A 19,454-nucleotide genomic window follows, 5' to 3' on the forward strand; every position below is an offset into this window, starting at 1 on the left:
TTAAGTAATTGGTACACATTTTTGTTTCGTATAAAGTGAACTTTATGCATGACTGTAATGGGCACCATACACGCCAACATACTGGGCACTGGTGCGAGAATTTTATCTTGTTTGCACATGGTTCAAAAACCTTTAACGCAGCTAATTTCTTCTAAAACCTGAAGTAATCATTTCACAGTTCCTTACATCAGTTCATTGACAGGCTCGACTATAAACACTTATTTTGCCATATTTGTGAAGCAGCTTATGTGAATGTACTGGTACCGAGTGAACTGTCATGGTACCTTACTGTACGGTGTTCAACAAAAGAAACGCGAACAGTAAAACGATTTCAACTCGGGCAGACTGAATAATTAATATTGGGCTGTCAGCTTCACGGCATGTGGACCGGCGGGTGGAACTGCTAACAAAAGTAGCTTCTATTAATTTTCCAGTAGCTATTACATTGGCCTCCTTAAGATTGTCTGTTTTCTTAGCATTTCATTTGTTAAGGACAGCACTTCCAATGCAACCTTCTGCTTGAAAATTCGCCCAGGAGACTCCCGATTTTTTACTGAACTTTCCAATTGTACGATCACTGCATGATATCTCCCGAAAAGCGGTCTCTGTTCGTGCAATAATGGTTTTTGCAAAACCGGCACCGCGGAATCTCCAGCCACATCATAATAGTCGGCATCACCAACAACGGCTGCACTAGCACCATCGGTATCATCAATTAAGCAGCCAATTACGGTGCTTAGAAGGCCAACCAAAGCCAGAGCCAATGTCGCTCTTGCATTTCATGTATGCCTGTGCATGCCTTCCTCCATTGTGCATCTTGTTATTTATTTATTTATTTATTTATTTATTTCAGTACTCTCAGGGCCAGAGGCATTACAGAGAGGAGGGGCATACAAAATCGGCGGCAGATTTCTTAAATTTGTTGACGTCGGTGATGGCAGCCATGAAGGCAGGGAGGTGGTTCCAGTCATTTCCAGTTCGAGGAATAAATGAATTTATACAAAGGCTAGTTCGGCATTGCGGTATTCCTACCTTGCAGTTGTGGTCAGTGCGGGAAGATATATAAGATGGAGAGAGGAGTAACTTATGTTTGAGAATAGGGTTGGTATAATAAATTCTGTGAAAAAGACACAAGCGAAAATATTTACGACGCAGAGAAAGAACGGGAAGACCAAGTGCAGATTTCATTGCAGATACGCTTGCTGTTCGGGAATAATTTGAAACAATAAAACGGGCGGCGCGGTTTTGAACAGACTCTAAAGCGTTAATTAAGGTTATCTGATTAGGATCCCAAATGGAGCAAGCATATTCTAGTTTAGGCCTGATTAACGTCCTATATAGATGAAGCTTAATGGTGCTGTTAGAAGCTATGAAATGGCGCCGTAGGAATCCGAGCGTGCGGTTAGCCTGGTTAGATATGTAGTTGATGTGCATTTTCCAGGACAGATTGTATGTTAAGTGAATACCCAGGTATTTGTAAGATGAGACAGATGATAACGGAGTGTTATTAAGAAGATAGCGAGGGGTGTATTCAGGAGGACGGCTGGAGATACGCAGGTGTTTGCACTTGGTGGTGTTAAGTGTCATGAGCCATTCCCTGCACCATGAAGAAATTGCGTTCAAGTCCGATTGCAAACATGCTTCATCAGAGGGATTAGTAATTGAACGATAAAGCACACAGTCATCTGCGAAAAGGTTAATATGGGAGATAACGTTATCAGGAAGGTCATTAATGTAAATTAAAAACAGTAGAGGACCTAACACAGAACCTTGAGGCACCCCAGAAGTTACGGAAACAAGAGGCGAGTCATAATCATTAACTGAGACATATTGACGACGGTTGGAAAGAAAACATTTAATCCAGCCTAATACCTGATCGTTAATATTAAGAGCACCGAGTTTAATTAATAATAGATCATGAGAAACAGTGTCAAACGCCTTAGCAAAGTCTAAAAAAATGCAATCCACAATAACGTTAGCATCCATAGCGTGAAACAAATCATTAGTGAAAGACAGGAGCTGTGTCTCACACGAAAAAAATTTTCGGAAGCCATGTTGACATGAATTGAAGAAGTTGTTAGATTCAAGGAAGGTAATAAGATGAGAATAGATAATGTGCTCAAGAAGTTTACAGGGAACGCTGGTTAATGAAATAGGCCGATAGTTTAGTATTGAAGCTTTACTACCTGATTTGTGCAATGGAACCACCTTCCCCACCTTCCAATCAGGAGGGATGGTACAACTCTGTAATGACTGTTCAAAGATTGCACAAAGAATTAATGATGAGCACGTAGATGTACTTTTCAAGAACTTCGTTGTAATGCCGTCGACGCCTGAACAAGATGAAATCTTCTGTTTTTCAATTAAACATGTCAAACCAACCGAATCAATGAGTATGGGATCCATGGGTAAAAATTCACGTGTACAAGGATGAGGGACAACATTCGGCAAGGCAGAAGAAAAACACGAGGAAAAAAAATCATTCAACACTTTGCAGCAATCGCTCTGGTGTATTGGAGTGTTGTGATTATCGCAAAGATCTATTGTATTCGGCTTATTCCCGCTGACCACATTCCAAAATTTCCTCGGATTATCTCTAAGAAGGAGCGGGAGCGTGTGCTGGTAGAAATTTTGCTTTACTTCATACGAAGTTTGTTTATAATCCGTCTCAGCGGTGGCGTAAGCGTGCCAGCGTTCGGCCGTTTGAGTTGCTTTGGCTCGCCGGAATAGCCTTTTTTTCTTGTTCAGTAGGCGCCGCAGACGCGCGTTAAACCACGGGGCATGAGAGTTAGATATAATGCGTTTCTGAGGGATGAATTCATTAATTAAAAAATTGACTTTATCTTTGAATAAGGTCCAATTTTCATCAATGTTGCGAGTGTGGACACTTGGAATGAAGTCAGTGACAAAATCCATTAGTTCGCTGTTTATAGATTCAAAGTCAGCATTTTTATAGTCTCGGATAACTTTTGTGGTTTTGGTAGCGGGAACAGATATGCGCAATTCAAAATAAATGAGGCAATGATCACTCAAACCAGGTAAATATCTTAAACATGAAACAAGCCGCGGTGTAGTAGTGAGAAGGAGGTCAAGAATGTTAGCAGATTGGTCAGTAGATCGTGTAGGCTGAAGGACAAGTTGCTTAAAATTAAAATCCATACAGAGGTTGATGAAGAGAGAGCACTCAGATGAGCAGTCAGATGAGGGAGGAGATTCATGCCAGTTAATTGCTGGAAAATTGAAATCACCAAGAAGGAAGAGTGGACATGAGGGGAACCGGACAATTAACTCATTTAATACATCATGTAGATCTGAATGAAATGTTAAGGGCGAACTGGGTGGGCGATAGCACACACAAAAAATAAAATCACGATATCCGAGAGTGACTCGCGTACACACGATTTCCAAACGAGTAGCAATATCTATAACACAACAACTCAAGCCGTCACGTACGGCGATCAACACTCCGCCACCAGTACGCGAGACACGATCACAGCGAAAAAGTGTGAAAGCTTTTTCACATTGAAAGATTTCATAGTCTGCAATATCACTCGAGAGCCAAGTTTCAGTTAAGATAACAACGTCAGCTGAACACGAGTCAATGGCTGAAGACAGGTCATCACGTTTATTACGCACACTGCGCACGTTGGTAAAAAGGAAGGAAATTGGTTTAGCCACCGGGCGAGCAGATAGCTACAGCGATGAACTACTAGCGGCGAACGAGGTACTCCCGACAGTATTCGTGGAAGCCGAAACAGATGTGCCTCTGTTCTCACTGGAACGATTTTCGGCAATATCTACTTCACAAACACGGTCGGTGGATGAACAATAGACGTAGCACTTTTTCTTGATGAACAATCGGTTCAATCGCAAGAGATACTTCTCTCCCGAAGCCTTACCGAAATCAGCCAACTTTTTGCGCGACTGGCGTGTGGCGCGAGAGAAGTCTTCACTGAATGATACTTTGGAATTTTTGAACTTCGTACGTTGCGATATAATCTTGTCTCTTAATTTGGGAGAACCGAATTTAACTATAATGGGTCGACATTTCTCCGAGACGTACGAGCCCAGTCTATGAGCACGATGAATACTTTCGTCGGGAAAAGATAGATCCAGTTTTTCTGAAAGAATTTTTCGAACGTGTTCCTCAGATTCTGCCCATGTTTCAGAGCTAGTGTCCGGGATACCGAAAAAAATCAGGTTATCTCGACGGGAGCGATCCTCGAGATCGTCTAGCCGTGAATTTATTGCACCTGACTCCGCACGAACTGCTTCGGATATGGCATCGTTGAGCGCAGGAACACGTTCACTGTCCAGCGACAGTACCTGGGATTCGACAGCCGCAAGCCTGTTAGTAAGGTCGCATACTTTCTGCTCTAGCTCAACTTGGTTCGCCTTAAGCTGTGTTAAAGTATCCATCAACTCAATGTGACGGGCATCCGATTTTTCAGACAGGGCAGTGATAGCAGCTAGCACATCGGCATTTGGATTAGTATCAGTTGGTCCCGGGTTTGACTCAATGTCGCCTGCTAACATCAAAAGTTTAACAACATGAATACAATCACATACTGTAGAAACTAACACTTGTGGGCAGGGGAAGAGCAGCGTACAAATATTGCTGGTACGTTTAGCGTGCAAGGAAGGGCAGTCACCAACCTGTACAGCAAGGAAGCAGAACGGATTGTCAAGCGTGCGCATGGTAGTCGCTCTTTCCTGCCCACTGAAGAAGTCGTTGGGACCGCAGGCTTTTATAAGTTCGGTTGACGCCGTTGATGTGCCGGGGCCGCAAGGTGTCGTTGGTCGCAGTATAACGTTGGCCAGAGCGTTAAGATCTTTGGTCCAATTTGTTGCCACAGAGCACGGTGATGTTGCAGCGGTGTCGGCATATCCCCGGGCTGGTGCAGATAGCCACGTGCCAAGAAGAACGGGAATCTGTACAGCAAGGAAGCAGAACGGATTGTCAAGCGTGCGCATGGTAGTCGCTCTTTCCTGCCCACTGAAGAAGTCGTTGGGACCGCAGGCTTTTATAAGTTCGGTTGACGCCGTTGATGTGCCGGGGCCGCAAGGTGTCGTTGGTCGCAGTATAACGTTGGCCAGAGCGTTAAGATCTTTGGTCCAATTTGTTGCCACAGAGCACGGTGATGTTGCAGCGGTGTCGGCATATCCCCGGGCTGGTGCAGATAGCCACGTGCCAAGAAGAACGGGAATCTGTACAGCAAGGAAGCAGAACGGATTGTCAAGCGTGCGCATGGTAGTCGCTCTTTCCTGCCCACTCCAATTGTATTGCTACGTATGTGTCACAGTGTGTGATTAGTGTTGGCTATGCCGTCTGTGTGCGGCGCAGCGTGTAAAGTTATTGTGTGCCTGATACCATGGTGCTACCAAAGCCCAAGAAAAGGTATCTGCAGAAGTTTTTTACTGTCATATACTTCCAAATTTCCGTTCTTTTTGGCATCAAGAAAACATTTTGCATTTTGCACATGTGGATGCGATGCCATTGTGTCGCACGGTGGCAAAGGCGACGTGAAACTTCGTGTTTCCACGGCGAAGCATCAAAGCTATGTTCGCAACGCTGAGCAGCAAGGCAACATGGTGAACTTCCTTCGGAACAACTGCGATGACAGTGTCATACGTGCGGAGGGCCTGTTTACGGGAATCCTCGTCGAACACAACCTGCCCCTTAGTGTCAGCGACCACGTCGGGCCTCTTCTACGGAAAATGTTTCCGAAATGCGACGAGGCGAAGCATTATGTATGCGGACGTACGAAGGCAAGCGCAATTGTAGGAGAAATGGCATCAGAGGTGCAGAGCACGATGCTGAAGACCATCAAGCATTGTGCTTTTGCTGTTGCGGTCGACGGCAGCAACAACACTACTGCACAGCTGTACCCGATTGTGGGGACGTACTACGTCGAGGAATGCTTGCGCATTGAAAGTAGGTTATTCAGAATTCAGGAACTCCATGGGGAGGCGACGGGACGAAAAATCAGGAACGTCGTGTTGAAGGCAATGGAAACCTTTGACGTGCCTGTGTCAAACTGCATTGCGTCTTGTGCCGACAACGCAAATGTTATGCTAGGGAAAAAAGACGGCATCGCCGCAGTCTTAAAGGAGGAACAAGAAAACTTGGTTGTGATTGGCTGCCCATGCCATCTAATTAACCTTGCTGCTGAGAAGGAGCCACGTGCTTGCCGGCTAAGTTTGGCGAGGTTCTTGTGGACATCTTTTATTACTTGGAGAAAAGCTCTAAACGCCAGGACAAGCTGTCTGAATTTCAAGAGATGCACAATGTAGAAATGCAAAAAATGTTGAAGCATGTACCGACTTGTTGTGACTAGGCAAGTGCCTGACAAGAATTCTTGACCAGTGGCAACCTCTGGTTAAACCTCTCAAAGAAATCAAATCAAAGAAGCAGCACCCATCCATTTTAGAGTCTTATCAGATTCCTCGTAGGCCTGAATCATCAGGAGGTGCAAAGTCCAACGAAGCCAGTCGCAGGCGTAAAGCACCAACCGAGAAGGATGCCCCAGCTACAAAAGAAGCCAAAATGTTAACAGAGTCTGCAAGACAAGAAATTGTTCCGACTCGTGAAAGGCTGCTTCATTTTTTGACCTCTGACATTAACTTGGCTTTTGGATTTTTTTTTAAAGTGTGATTTCGCTTTTTGAGAAAGCCCATTGCCAGCTACAGTCACAGGCACCTCAAATACATATTCTGCAGTCGGTTCTGCTCAAACTCCTCACTGAGCTTTTGACTAGGTTTGCCTTGCCAACTGCTGTAAAGGTTGCTCCTTCTCCGCTTGAAGTTCTATATCAAGATATCCGCAATCAGAAGGCAGACAGTGATCTGGTCATTGGGTACAGTTCGGTACAGCAGCATTGTTAGCGAAACTTAGTTCACATGATCAGATCAATTTTTAACTTGTGTCCGCTCTTACTTTATCACTGCGTGCGATTTCATGAGGAACATATTCCGACTTGAAAATGCAACTCTGAAGAATACGGAGGTGGCCAACCTGAAATTTATTTGAGAGGCATCGCTCTCGAGTCCTTGTTACTTTATTCAGTTTCCCTCAGCTGCTGCCCCGAGATTCCAATAAATCTGCTGAAGATGCTTTAGATGCTCTTGAAGCCGAGTTTGCAACACTACAAGCGTACAGTTTTCCAGAGGACATTCTGAATGAAGAAAGGTGCGATGTGCAGTGGTCTATGAATGGAAAAAATGAAAAATACTAACGGAAAACAGATGTTTCACCGAGTTGCCAAGGTGATGCTGAATTTACTCGAGATACTGCACAGCAATGCAGAGTTTGAGAGGGTTTTTAGCACGGTGCGAAAAACTAGGACCGAATTCCACTCATCAGTGCAACACAACCCTCCAAAACCTGCTGCTAGAGAAGGGCCATCAGTCTGGACCATGTTTCGAGCAGAGCTACTCCGTCAAAGTTTTGAAGCGAGCAAAGTCTGCTACTGCAAGGTCCCTACAAAAGGACTCGTCGAACGCTGCTTGAAAGATTGAACAACCCCTTCCCCCCCTGGTCCCACCGGACGTTAGAGCAGTGAATGGCCCACCCCCTCCATTGCCGCAAATAAAGTCTCCCGATTTTTTTATCTCGCCAGGTTGGCAGGTATGGATTGCAGAACGTGACTGAGAAGCTAGACAGGCTAAGCAAACTGGTGACTCTAAATATTATTATGTAGAAGACTAAAGTAATCTTCAACACCCTCTAAACGGAACCACAGTTTACTTTCCTGCAAAACATTGGAAGTGGTAAAGAGAGTATGTGTACTTATGGCAGGTAATGACCGCATATTCGGACCATGTGAGCGAAATAAACAATAAGAATGATATGGAGTGAACTTAGGAGACACTCTGATCACGAACAGCAGATTACGAGTATCCTTTGAGAGGAACATTTATAATAGCTGTACTTTACCTGTACTCGCTTCTGAGGCAGAAATGTGGATGCTAGCAAAATGGACAACGCATTGAGCTGTGAAAAGGAAAATTATAGGGGGCAACATTAAGAGACAGGAAGAGAGCAGAGTGGTTCAGGAACGAACACGAGATAATGGTACCCTAGCTCAACCAAGAAAAAAATGGGCATGGCATGCGATTCCAAGGCAACACGATCAATGTTCCCTTAGAGATATAGCAGTCTAAGAGAAGTGAATGGTAGCAGGGTTAGGCAGATAATCAGGCAGATGGGATTAGGAAGTTTGCACGGGCAAATTGGCTGCAGCTGGCATAGCATAGGATTGATTTGTGGGATATGCCTTTGTCCTGCAGTGGACACACTTGATAATGGCAATTAATATCGAAATGATGCCATAAAAGGGAAGAGCATTTCCTTGCTGCAAAAAGACGAAACTTGGTGAAACACATCACAAATTAAGCACGGCCTGCAAAAGTGTGTGAGTGTACAATGTGGGTTGTGACTGTCACTTTCCTCGAACGAAAAAAATAACTGAAGTGATAGTCTTGACACTTAAAGAATATATATGTCCCCACATGCCTGGTTTTATGAATGGCAGTTTACCAATATCCCTCAAGAAGAAATTATATAACAGCTGCTTCTTACCGGGGCTCACCTATGGGGCCGAACCCTGGAGGCTTACCAAAAGGGTTCAACTTAAATTGAGGACTACACAGCGAGCCACGGAAAGAAAAATGATAGGTGTAGCGTTAAGGGACAAAAAGAGGGCTTAGCTGGTCAAAGAACAAATGCGAGTCAATGACATCCTCATCAAAATAAAGAAGAACAAATGGACATGGGCAGGGCATGTAATGAGAAGGCAATATAAACGGTCCTTAAACTGACTGGATTCCAAGAGAAGGCAAGCGTAGCAGGGGGCGGCAGAAAATTGGATGGGCAGATGAGATTAAGAAGTTTGTGAGGATAACATGGTCGCGAATAGCACAGGACCGGATTAATTGGAGTGATACGACAGAGGCCTTTGCCCTGCAGTGGGCGTGATCAAGCTGAATATGATGATGCCTGGTTTTACACTTGCTACGACAATGTGCATTGCAACGGGGGTGTTCGCCTAGCAGAAGGGTCACTAGTTATAGGTTGTAGCGCTAGGCTTAAACAGGTCGGCGCTATATCGTAACGGGTAAGCAAGCACTTCTCGTCGTCTTCTCATGCACCAGCACCATGCCCACTGCCCAGTGCCTTCAGTACAATCACTCCCCACCGAAAGAGTAGCCATCCTGGCGACTCAAGGACAGGAGATCACAGGTGGGTCATGGCACTGCTTCAGCCGGCAGACGTGGACAATTTCCTGGCCCCGACGACGCTGGTCGGAAGGCGTTTCGAGTGGCTCGATGAGGTAGTTGACCGCGGATGTTTGTTTGAGTACCCGATAAGGACCGTGGTACTTGGAGAGCAGCTTGGAGGAAAGGCCTGGAGGAGTAGAGGGCACCCACAAACAGACCAGCGAGCCAGGTGCAAAGCACCTAGCCGTAGTGGATGAATCGTGGCGAAGCTTTTGACGCCACTGGTCCTGGGATGTGAACGAACGAGCGAGCTGGCAACATTCTTCGGCGTAAGCAGCCGCTCTAGAAACAGTTGTCCACTCCGAAGCATCTGGCCGGTAAGGTAGAATCGTGTCCATAGTGCATGAAGGTTCGTGTCCGTAAAGAAGAAAGAAAGGGGAGAACCCAGTGGTGCTTTGCGTGGTGGTATTGTAAGCGTAGGTGACGATAGGTAGAATGCGATCCCAATTCGAGTGGTCAGATGAAGCATACATGGCCATCATGTCACCAAGGGTGCGGTTGAAACGTTCTGTCATCCCATTAGTTTGAGGATGATATGCTGTGGTAGTGCGGTGAATGATGCGACACTCCTTTAGCAAAGCTGCAATGACGTCTGAGAGAAAAACGCGACCGCTGTCGCTCAGTAATTCTCGAGGTGCTCCATGGCGTAAAATCAGATTTGGAAGGAGAAAACTGGTGACGTCTTTTGCTGTGACAGATGCTAGGGCTGAAGTTTCAGCGTACCGCGTGAGGTGGTCGATAGCAACAATAACCCAGCGGTTGCCGCTTGGAGTGTTGGGAAGCGGACCGTATAGGTCAATGCCGACGCGGTCGAACGCGCGTGCGGGGCATGGTAAAGGTTGCAAGGGGCCGGTGGCATGTTGAGGTGGCGTCTTGCGTCGGTGGCATATGTGGCATGACCAAACATACTGGCAAACGAAACGGTACATACCGCGCCAGTAGTACCGAAGCTGGAGGCGAGAGTATGTCTTTAATACACCAGCGTGGCCGCATTGTGGGTCGTCGTGGAACGTGGCGCAGATGTCGGAGCGGAGGTGTCGGGGTATAACAAGCAACCACTTACGGCCGCTGGAATTGTTGCGGCGGTACAGCAGGTTATCCCGAATGATGAAGTGCGTGGCTTGGCAACGAAGCGTCCGAGAGATCGGTGCTGGCGACTGGCTGGACAGGAAGTCAATAAGCGAAGAAATCCATGGGTCTTTGCGCTGCTCTGATGGCATGTCGGAAATGTTGAGGGCGAAGGCACCGCAGGTAGAGATAGACGAATGGACAGGACCATAGGGCAGGGGTGACCGGGATTGAGCGTCGGCGTCTTAATGCTTTCGGCCTGAGCGGTAAACAACGCGGATGTCGTACTCTTGTAGGCGCAATGCCCAACGGGCAAGCCGACCAGTTGGATCTTTTAGTGAAGATAATTAGCATAGGGCATGATGGTCGGTCACGATGTCAAATGGACGCCCGTACACATAAGGATGAAATTTGCCGATAGCCCAAATGATGGCCAGACATTCCTTCTCAGTAACCGAGTAGTTCGCCTCGGCTTTGGTAAGGATGCGGCTGGCATACGCGACGACGTACTCTTCGAAGCCATCCTTGCGTTGTGCGAGAACAGCGCCGAGCCCGACACCACTAGCGTCCGTATGGATCTCAGTTGGGGCAGAGGGATCGAAGTGTCGCAGTACTGGAGGCGAGGTGAGAACGCGTCGTAGTTCTTGGAATGCGTCGTCGCACGCCGAGGACCAGGCTGATAGGTCAGAACTGCCGGTGAGAAGCTGCGTCAAGGGGGCAATGACAGAGGCAAAGTTACCGACAAAGCGTCGGAAATATGAGCACAGGCCGATGAAGCTGTGAAGCTCTTTCATGGTGGTTGGTTTAGGGAACTCGGATACGGCGTTAAGTTTAGTGGGGTCCGGAAGGATACCGTCTTTTGAAACTACATGGCCGAGAATAGTAAGCGTACGAGCGCCGAAGTGGCATTTCTTCAAATTTAGTTGGAGTCCTGCAGTGGAGAGGCACGCAAATACTTGCTCGAGGAGGTTGAGGTGTGATGCAAAGTCGGTAGAAAGAAACCACAATATCATCTAAATAACAGAGGCACGTTTTCCACTTCAGCCCTCGAAGAATGGTGTCCATCATTCGCTCGAAAGTGGCAGGCGCGTTGCAGAGGCCGTACGGCACGACAGTAAATTTATATAGCCCATCAGGCGTTACGAAGGCCGTCTTTTGATGATCGGCCTCTGCCATTGGCACTTGCTAGTACCCGGACCGCAAATCCAGCGACGAAGAGAATTCCGCTCCCTGCAGACAGTCCAAGGCATCGTCTATGCGCGGCAGAGGATAGACATCTTTGCGCGTTATTCGGATAAGACGGCGATAGTCTACGCAGAACCGAATAGAGCCATCCTTTTTTTTAACGAGGACAACCGGAGATGCCCAGGGACTGTTGGAGGGCTGGATGATGCCACGCTCCAGCATGTCGTCAACGTGCTGGTCGATGATACGGCGTTCAGCAGCCAACACACAATAGGGACGCTGGCGCAATGGTGTTTGTTGACCGGTGTCGATACGGTGAACGACTGCGGATGCTCGACCCAAGGATGGTTGGTCAATGTCAAATGAGGAACGAAAACGTTGGAGGAGTTTGATGATTTCTGTTTGCTGCGCAGGTGTGAGTTCTGCGTTGACGGCACGAGCGAAGACGTCTGCAGGGGCATCAGTCGCGCCAAGATTAGTGACGGAACAAATCGGAAGTGATGCCGTATCACCAAACATGGTGGCCGGGAGAACGCTATCAAAAGCTTCAGCTGTACCCAGGCACTCGCCGCGGAGTAGGGATGATGGGCAGGCGGACGGATTGCAGACGTAAAGGGCAGCAGAACCGTCGCAAAAAGTGACGACAGCAAACGGAAGCAGAAAGTTCCGGCGGCGCACACAAGTGGCCGACGGTGTAAACAGAACAGATGAGTTCGCAGCAGAGTTACATGACACAGGAACCAGAGCGGCGGAGCAAGGTGCGGTATCGATGTCAGAGGCGGCAACAACTTTAGGAGAAAAATGGTCGTCAGGGTCGAAGCACGGCACTGATAACGTAAGTTCGGCACGAGCGCAGTCGATAAGAGCTTGATTGACAGATAGGAAATTCCATCCAAGAATAACGTCGTGTGAGGAACGAGGTAGGACGACAAATTCTATAACATACATAACGCTTTGAATGACAACCCGGGCTATGCACGACGTTGAAGGCTGAATTCGATGCGAGGTTGCCGTACGCAGAGAAAGAGAGGTAAGGGGAACGGTCACTTTGTTCAAATTGCGGCAAAGCTTCTCACTAATAATAGGAATGTCGATAAGTGCGTGAATTCAACTATAATGAGCAAATATGCTTATATCGATGAAGTATATCCATTTTGCCACTGGTGTGTGAATCTAACAAGCGAGGAAGTAGCTCTGAAAAATAGAATTTTTTCAGCCGTGGTAAAGTCTGCGACACATACTTGGGATCAAAAGGCACTTGAACAATGACATCATTTTCCACACTCCATACATAAAAAAAGCATATCTGGGTCTTGGTGCAGAGCATCTGAAACTGGACCTGGCTGTAATAGCCATTTGGCCCACTCTCTTGAAGTACAAGTTCGGCATCTTTGTTTAGCCGCACATCATACTTGCCACTACTGATAAGTGGCACACAGTCATTCATGTTGGGACACTTGATTTCAAGAATGGCATCCATTCCTTCAATAATTCCATCCGGACTAGCTGAAAGCCACGGCAGCTCAGTGTTCACCACTGTTCCTATTTGGTTTACAGTAAGCCCAGTCTTTTTTGAAAACTGCTTTCGGGCAACAGGCTCCATCTGTTTGCCATACTTGGTGGCAGCATTGCCAGAAAAGCTGGTGGAAAGCATCCTCATGGCTGCTTTCTCGCATCCCGTAGTCTCTCTTTTCGGTACCTTGTTGACATTTGAGGCAGTCAAACGTAGCTTCCGCGAAAAAAACCACAGTGGCGTTGCTTGGCTTGCAGTTTCTGACTGAAGCACCTCAGCACCACGGGGTGAGAATGCCACATACTTTTCATAAAATGTAGTGCACACCGCACAGCTTTCGTTTCCGTGGTCGCCATGCTCATTCCCATCATTGGCTGGTGGTGGAGGCACTTGCCACTGCATGCTTGGATGGAACGTCTCATAGAGAAGAGTGCCTGCATAAAATATAAGACATCACAAATCAATTAGGTACAACATGTTTCATCCCCTTGCAGGTTAAGCCTTAAAACAAACGAAAGGTGAGCTAGGATTGATTGGTTGGCTTATGGGGTTTAACGTCCCAAAGCGACTCAGGCTATGAGAGGCGCCATAGTGGAGGGCTCCGGATAATTTCGGCCACCTGGGGTTCTTTAACGTGTACTGACATCGCACAGTACATGGGCCTCAACATTTCGCATCTATCGAAATGCAGCTGGGATCGAACCCGCATATTTTGGGTCAGCAGCCGAGTACCATAACCACTGAGCCACCGCGGCAGGGCGCAAACCGCAATTGTAAAAAGGCACCTATGTGCTATGCATTGTTCATGCACATAAACATATCTGTGTGGCTGAAATTATTCTGCAGCCTTACACTACAGCCCCCTTTCTGTCTTCCTTTCCCTCCCTCTCCATCCTGTCTCTCAAGGCACGGGACAGTGAACTAGTTTGAGTGTCTTTCCCCCGAAACTAATTTTTAATGAACCAACGCTTCAGGTTTAATTCACACCTTTTACACATTGTTCTACTAGTGTTTTGTACTTCTTAGCTTGCAGTGAAGTGCATGTTTCTCCTGCCGTATTACGTTAAAATGAAACTAGTGGAAGCATTCATTTACATAACAGTCCTGAAAGAAGCTTAACTGTTTTCACACCACAGACATCGGTCTAGAACTGAACCAGCAACTCTACCAAAGCTTAGCGTGCTGTCAGTGTTCAGCTTCAGTGATGGAGGAAATACACCAGGAGCTCAAAACATGGATCTAAGGTCTAATGCTTGCACTTTTGTCTTTTTGAGCATCACTCAGCAGTGCTCTAGCCTTTTATTTGTAGGACTGTCTAGAGACATGCCAAAGAATGATAGTAATTTGAGGAAGTGTTAAAGCTATTTAGGATATAGTCAATTCTATTTACCTGGGGTATCAAATAGGTATGGAAATGGTGACTCAGCATGAAATTTGCGGATTTCTTCTCGGGTCATTGGCACAAATGATGGTCTTTGCCGCTTTGGGAGGGGATCATCCACAACCTGCTTCTGCACCTTGAAAGTTATTTCTTCAAGCGTGGCTGGTTCAACATTGCGTTTTGTGCCACTGTTCCACAATGCAGCCCTGTCTGTGCAAGAAGTTGTAGTATAGCCTTTTGCCACAGCCATTTCTATTTTCCATAAGATTGCACCGACGTGGCTACAGGCTTTTCCTAGCCCGGCCATGCAAGTGCATCCGGCTGTGACAACTTCTCCGCATTGTTTCACGCACGCCCAAGCAGTCCTTGGTGTTGCATTCAGGGACTGAGAAGGGCTTACCGTGCCCTTCACGTAACATAAGTCACTCGAGATCTTGTGAGTGAAAACTTTCCCCACCCACCCACTTTGCACGTAGTTATAGGACTCGAGGGCCCTGAAGTTTTTGATCTGTTGAAAATCACATGCCTTGGAGTTCACGAGGTAAAATATAATATCTGCCGCATTCACATTTGGCCACTCCCGCATGTCTTCACACCAAGCAGTGACTCCATTTGGGTGGCTGTATGTGCTATTGTCTGAAACAAACCAAAACAAATGTATGCAATTTTAGTCGGTTTCAGTCTTTAATACAAGAATACACAAAAGAGTGCTCATAGAGAAGCCAATTTGGATGCTGGGAAGCACGCGCACGCATGCAAACGTGCACACTAGCACACAAAAACAATCGAGTGATAATTCGGCTGACGTTAACATCTAAGAATCTCATCTGCGTGCCCTTAAAAGTAACAGTACATCATGCCTTATGAAGGAAGGCATATACGCCAGGTAACTGTACTCGACGTTTCCCTGCGTTGGCAGTTTACCTTGAGTAAGCGCGTATGCTATCCGGTCAGCGGTGTTCGGGAGAACTTGCATCCACAGCCTGAATACAGTTTCGCGCGCTCTCTGCACATAAGCGAGGAATGGACGGCCGATCGACATTAAACGCATAAGTGTGTTTTTATAGCTTTGGTGAATTACCTTACAGCACGGAAATGCATCCGGTACGTAATGTACGTAATCGGCTACCTAGAAACCAAGCACTTATCCCGTAGGCACAAGCTAGCGTTTTCGCTAGCGAATGCACACCTTCGCTTTTCCCTGTATTTAAACCACCAAGTAATTTGTAACATACAACAAATTAGAGCAGTTTCCTTAGGCGCCACACACAGTGGGCAAAACAGGATCCTGATCGCTTTTTGCGAGCATAGATTCCAGCAGCTCATCGCGAATGAGTATCATGCAATGACAAAGCTTCGAAAGCCAGTCGTTACTGTCTCGCACAAATTTAAAAGATCCTCGGTGCACTATCCGCATTTCGAATGGTACCATTGCACGGCACGATGTTGACTGCATTCAACGTCATGAACTGCGCACACTTAGCCGTGACTAGGTGGCCTAAACAATTACTTACCTCCGATATCGACGGGTGCTTGAGAATCTGGCGGCAAGCCGACAGTGGCTGATGTCGACGCCATTCCGCAATCGCACGGACTGATTCACAGCCACGGGTGCTCACAACAGGAATGTATTCGCCTTAATAATGCTAAACCGACACCTCTCAACACTGGTGATACTTGGACGCTGAGCGAGGAGCGACGCTGAGGAGAATTAAGCCACAGAGAATCGTCGGTGAAAGCAGCAGCGCTGAGCTGACGCTTGCCGGCGCCATCCGGCAGTCGCGCGTAGTCGTACCGCCGCTGTCAGCAGGAACGTTTTCGTCTCGATGTGTAGCCGATGCCTCTCGACACTGATCGGAATAGCACGAAAGTGGCAAGACGACTCTGTGAAAGCCGAAGACACGGAGAAACACAGATGTGGAAAGCAACAAACGTTTTTAGCCCTGCTCGTTGATCGCAACAGCAGCGATACGCCGGCGGAGGCTGATCAACGACAGTCCAATATGGCGTCGCCGCCAAGCAGACGCTAGACGGCGCTAGTAGTCTAAATATGGTGGCGCCCATGGAAGCCTCAGTGCAAAGGTCTATATGACAGTAACTCTATCCCCCTCTACCTGGTGGTGCCATCTGTCGACCCTCTATGCATAATAACTCTACGAAAAATTACGAAAAAAGCTACAGATGCGGCTAATACACATTTATTTATCTCTGATAAAATGTATAATGAATTGAACAAACAGTGAACTGTGCTGAAACTTTGTTAAAGCTGAAATTGCCACATTAACAAGTAAACAAAAAAAATCTAGGGATTTTTATTTAATCTAGAGATTTCTGGGGCTTCGTTTTAGGGATAAAACGTTGACTTGAGTTGGCATCACTGACGACAAATAGACGCACGCGTTGCCATTGTGTACTGACGATGCCACCCACATAGGTGGCGAAATGTCTATGTCTTTGTTATTTTTCGTTAAGTAAAGCCAGTGAAAACAACACTTTGAAGCATGAGTTCCCCTGGCTTTTGGAACATTTTCTCACATGAGCAATGTTGAAATACGAGGCCGACGCCGACGACGACGCGAAACCCAGGAACGGACGCCAAAGAGCTGCGCTCTAAAACGCGCGGTCCAGCGAACGATCTAGGCGTCAACAATACCATACAACACGCCACGACGTCGCTCGGCGCTACCATGGTGCCTTCTCAAAAATCCCTAAACGATCCCGTCCCTAGGCACCTAGGATCAGGTCACGTGAGAGATTTTTGTACATTTGACGCACGCTCCTTGTAGCCAGCGATGGCCAGCGCCTCGCAGCTTCCTTTAGCGTCGTCTCAAATGCTATCGTCACATGTAGTGCGTAAGGTTGGGTGGCGTGCGCGATCTCTATTACTGATAGACTGTCCTTGAAAGCTTTGTAATGATTGTGTCAGCGTGGACATGTGCACAGACGATGCTGGGGGCCTGATCGAAGGCGTCGGAAACGAGGTCCTCTTTACTGTACCTGTCGTCGCAGCTGTTGTCGTCGGACTGCTGGGCTTTGCCGGGTACGTACTCGCTGCCGCGTGAGTTGGGATTTCGCGACGGTCTCGCCAAGTGAAAGGAGTGGCGCAACACAATACAAGTGGGCTACCTGTGTCGCCTTGGTGCGGATGAAACAGGTGAGCGCCGCAGCTAACAGGAAGGCGTCGCTGCTCCTTGGATAAAAGCTTCGCTCCTGTAAGCTGCACGAACTTCGCGGGCTGAAGTTCATGCGTGGATGAAGTGGGGAGGTGACGGAGTGCGCCTTTACTCGTGACATGCTTTTATGTTGTTACATCGTGACTCCCTACGCAGCGTTAACCATGCGTGTAATTTGTGAAAACAAATGATACATAGAAATGAAATTATGGGGCTTTAGGTGCCAAAAACACTTTCTGATTATGAGGCTCGCCGTAGTGGAGAATTCCGGAAATTTTGACCACCTGGGGTTCTTTAACGTGCATCTAAATCTAAGTACACGGGTGTTTTCGCATTTCGCCCCCGTCGAAATGCGGCCGCCGTGGCCGGGATTTGATCCCGCGACCTCGTGCTCAGCAGCCCAACACCATAGCCACTGAGCAACCACGGCGGGTGAAACAAATGATAATAGCATTGCAAGCAGAAGGGCAACGTCCTGCATTGAGCTTTGGTGGCCCGAGCCGGACGCAGTTAAAAACGCTACCCTGCACGAGTACATTTTTATTCTTTATTTATTTGTTTATTCATATTACCCTACGGGCCCCACAGGAGCATAGGAAAGGGATGGTTACGTAAAAATGATTGAATGAGATTTAAAAATACTGCAAATGAAAAATAGTTTGCATAAGCAAAAGAACATATATAGAACAGTGTACACAAGTGCAGAAACAAACAAAACAGCAATAAGTATTCTTGTACAAAATCAAGTTGACATATGAACTTGCAGTTTGCAAAATTTAACATGTTCACCTAGTGACACTCTATCGCTAAAGAGTATGATAAAGTGAATGTGTCGGCACTAGTTGGTTGAATACCTTGAACTAGGGAACAGCGCGAAAGAGGAGGACACGGAAAAGGCAGACAACAAACACATGTAACCCACTGTGGTTGCTTAGTGGCTATGGTGATTGGCTGCTGGGCACAAGGTAGCGGGATCAAATCCCGGCCATGGTGGCTGCATTTCAATGAGGGCAAAATGCAAAAACACCAGTGTACTTATATTTAGGTGCGTGTTAAAGGGGCCCTGAACTACCCCTCGGGCTTGGTGAAATAATATATTCCGCGGGTAGCATACGCTGCTGTGAACGTCGTATGTGGAGCGTGGAGCTTGCAAATGGATCGCAGTCACCTTTCTCTCAAATGCTCTCTTTTCAACTGACGGCCCCGTCCTTACTCTCTTCTGGATGCTTTATTTCATCATTCCCTTAGACGGTTGCTATTGGCCGATAGCTGACGTCAAGCTGAGGTCTGCTACGGTGCATAGATACCACGGCCGCCATGGGGTGCCCCCACGAGTCCACTGGCTAAGCGCACTGCAGCTCGCTGAAAACAACTGTGTTTGGCTAATGTTTCGCACATTGTAGGCACCAAAGGCGTAAGTTGTGGTGTCTGTGTTAACATCCAAAATTAAATTTGAACTGCCAGCCACAGTTACATTTAGAAGGCGGAGTGTTGTAGGTAATTGTTAGACTTTTGCGCGCACGAAGACAGGATGTCGAATGAAGAAGGGACACACAACATGCGCAGAAGTCTAAGAACCATGTACAACCAACTCGCCCAAAATGTAATGCTGTTGTAGGTGAACCCACTGTGCCATAGCCTTTGCAGTGCAGAGCAAGGCATTGAAGAAGGAACAGGAGCATAGCAGGGACTTGTGTTTGATTGCCAATAACTCCACTTCTGAACGCATTGAAGTACTTTTTGTGGCAAAGTATTTCAGAAGTAGCCTATTTTCACTTCAAATGCCTTTCTCCACTTCAATAAGAAGTGGTTCAGGGCACCCTTAAAGAACCCCAGGTGGTCCAGGTTATTCCGG

The 19,454-nt window shown here is 47.0% G+C and overlaps 3 protein-coding genes across 5 annotated transcripts in view; 1 reads left to right on the forward strand and 2 right to left on the reverse strand.

Annotated features, from left to right (window-relative positions):
- Nucleotides 1–3,690: 3,690 nt before the first annotated feature.
- LOC139049692 (uncharacterized) lies at nt 3,691–5,250 on the reverse strand. Its single transcript, XM_070525408.1, has one exon. It carries the CDS (start codon nt 5,248–5,250, stop codon nt 3,694–3,696), a length of 1,557 nt encoding a protein of 518 aa, XP_070381509.1. The 3' UTR covers nt 3,691–3,693.
- Nucleotides 5,251–7,593: 2,343 nt separating this feature from the next.
- LOC135919760 (uncharacterized) lies at nt 7,594–16,394 on the reverse strand. Its single transcript, XM_065453640.2, has 3 exons — nt 15,941–16,394; nt 14,436–15,062; nt 7,594–13,479 (listed from the first exon to the last, which is right to left on the reverse strand). Exons 1-3 carry the CDS (start codon nt 16,002–16,004, stop codon nt 12,644–12,646), a joined length of 1,527 nt encoding a protein of 508 aa, XP_065309712.2. The 5' UTR covers nt 16,005–16,394; the 3' UTR covers nt 7,594–12,643.
- A 781-nt stretch (nt 16,395–17,175) lies between these two features.
- Nucleotides 17,176–19,454, forward strand: part of LOC135915565 (E3 ubiquitin-protein ligase RNF170-like) — a 138,087-nt gene continuing 135,808 nt past the window's right edge. The window contains exon 1 of one of the 3 annotated variants that reach the window (XM_065448683.2): nt 17,176–17,466. In XM_065448683.2, the coding sequence (XP_065304755.1) occupies nt 17,360–17,466 (107 nt within the window). In that variant the 5' untranslated portion in view covers nt 17,176–17,359. The remainder of the gene's footprint in view (nt 17,467–19,454) is intronic. The other 2 variants (XM_065448684.2, XM_065448682.2) reach the window with 2 other exon arrangements.

The sequence above is a fragment of the Dermacentor albipictus genome, chromosome 9 (genome assembly GCF_038994185.2).
Source record: "Dermacentor albipictus isolate Rhodes 1998 colony chromosome 9, USDA_Dalb.pri_finalv2, whole genome shotgun sequence".
Taxonomy (NCBI): Eukaryota; Metazoa; Arthropoda; class Arachnida; order Ixodida; family Ixodidae; genus Dermacentor; species Dermacentor albipictus.

Coding starts and splice junctions, on each gene's coding strand:
- LOC139049692 (XM_070525408.1), bottom strand. CDS start 5,250: ATGCGCACGCTTGACAATCCGTTCTGCTTCCTTGCTGTACAGATTCCC.
- LOC135919760 (XM_065453640.2), bottom strand. CDS start 16,004: ATGGCGTCGACATCAGCCACTGTCGGCTTGCCGCCAGATTCTCAAGCA. Junction 15,063..15,940: donor AGCACCCGTCGATATCGGAG/GTAAGTAATTGT, acceptor GGTTTGTTTCAG/ACAATAGCACATACAGCCAC. Junction 13,480..14,435: donor ATACCTATTTGATACCCCAG/GTAAATAGAATT, acceptor TATTTTATGCAG/GCACTCTTCTCTATGAGACG.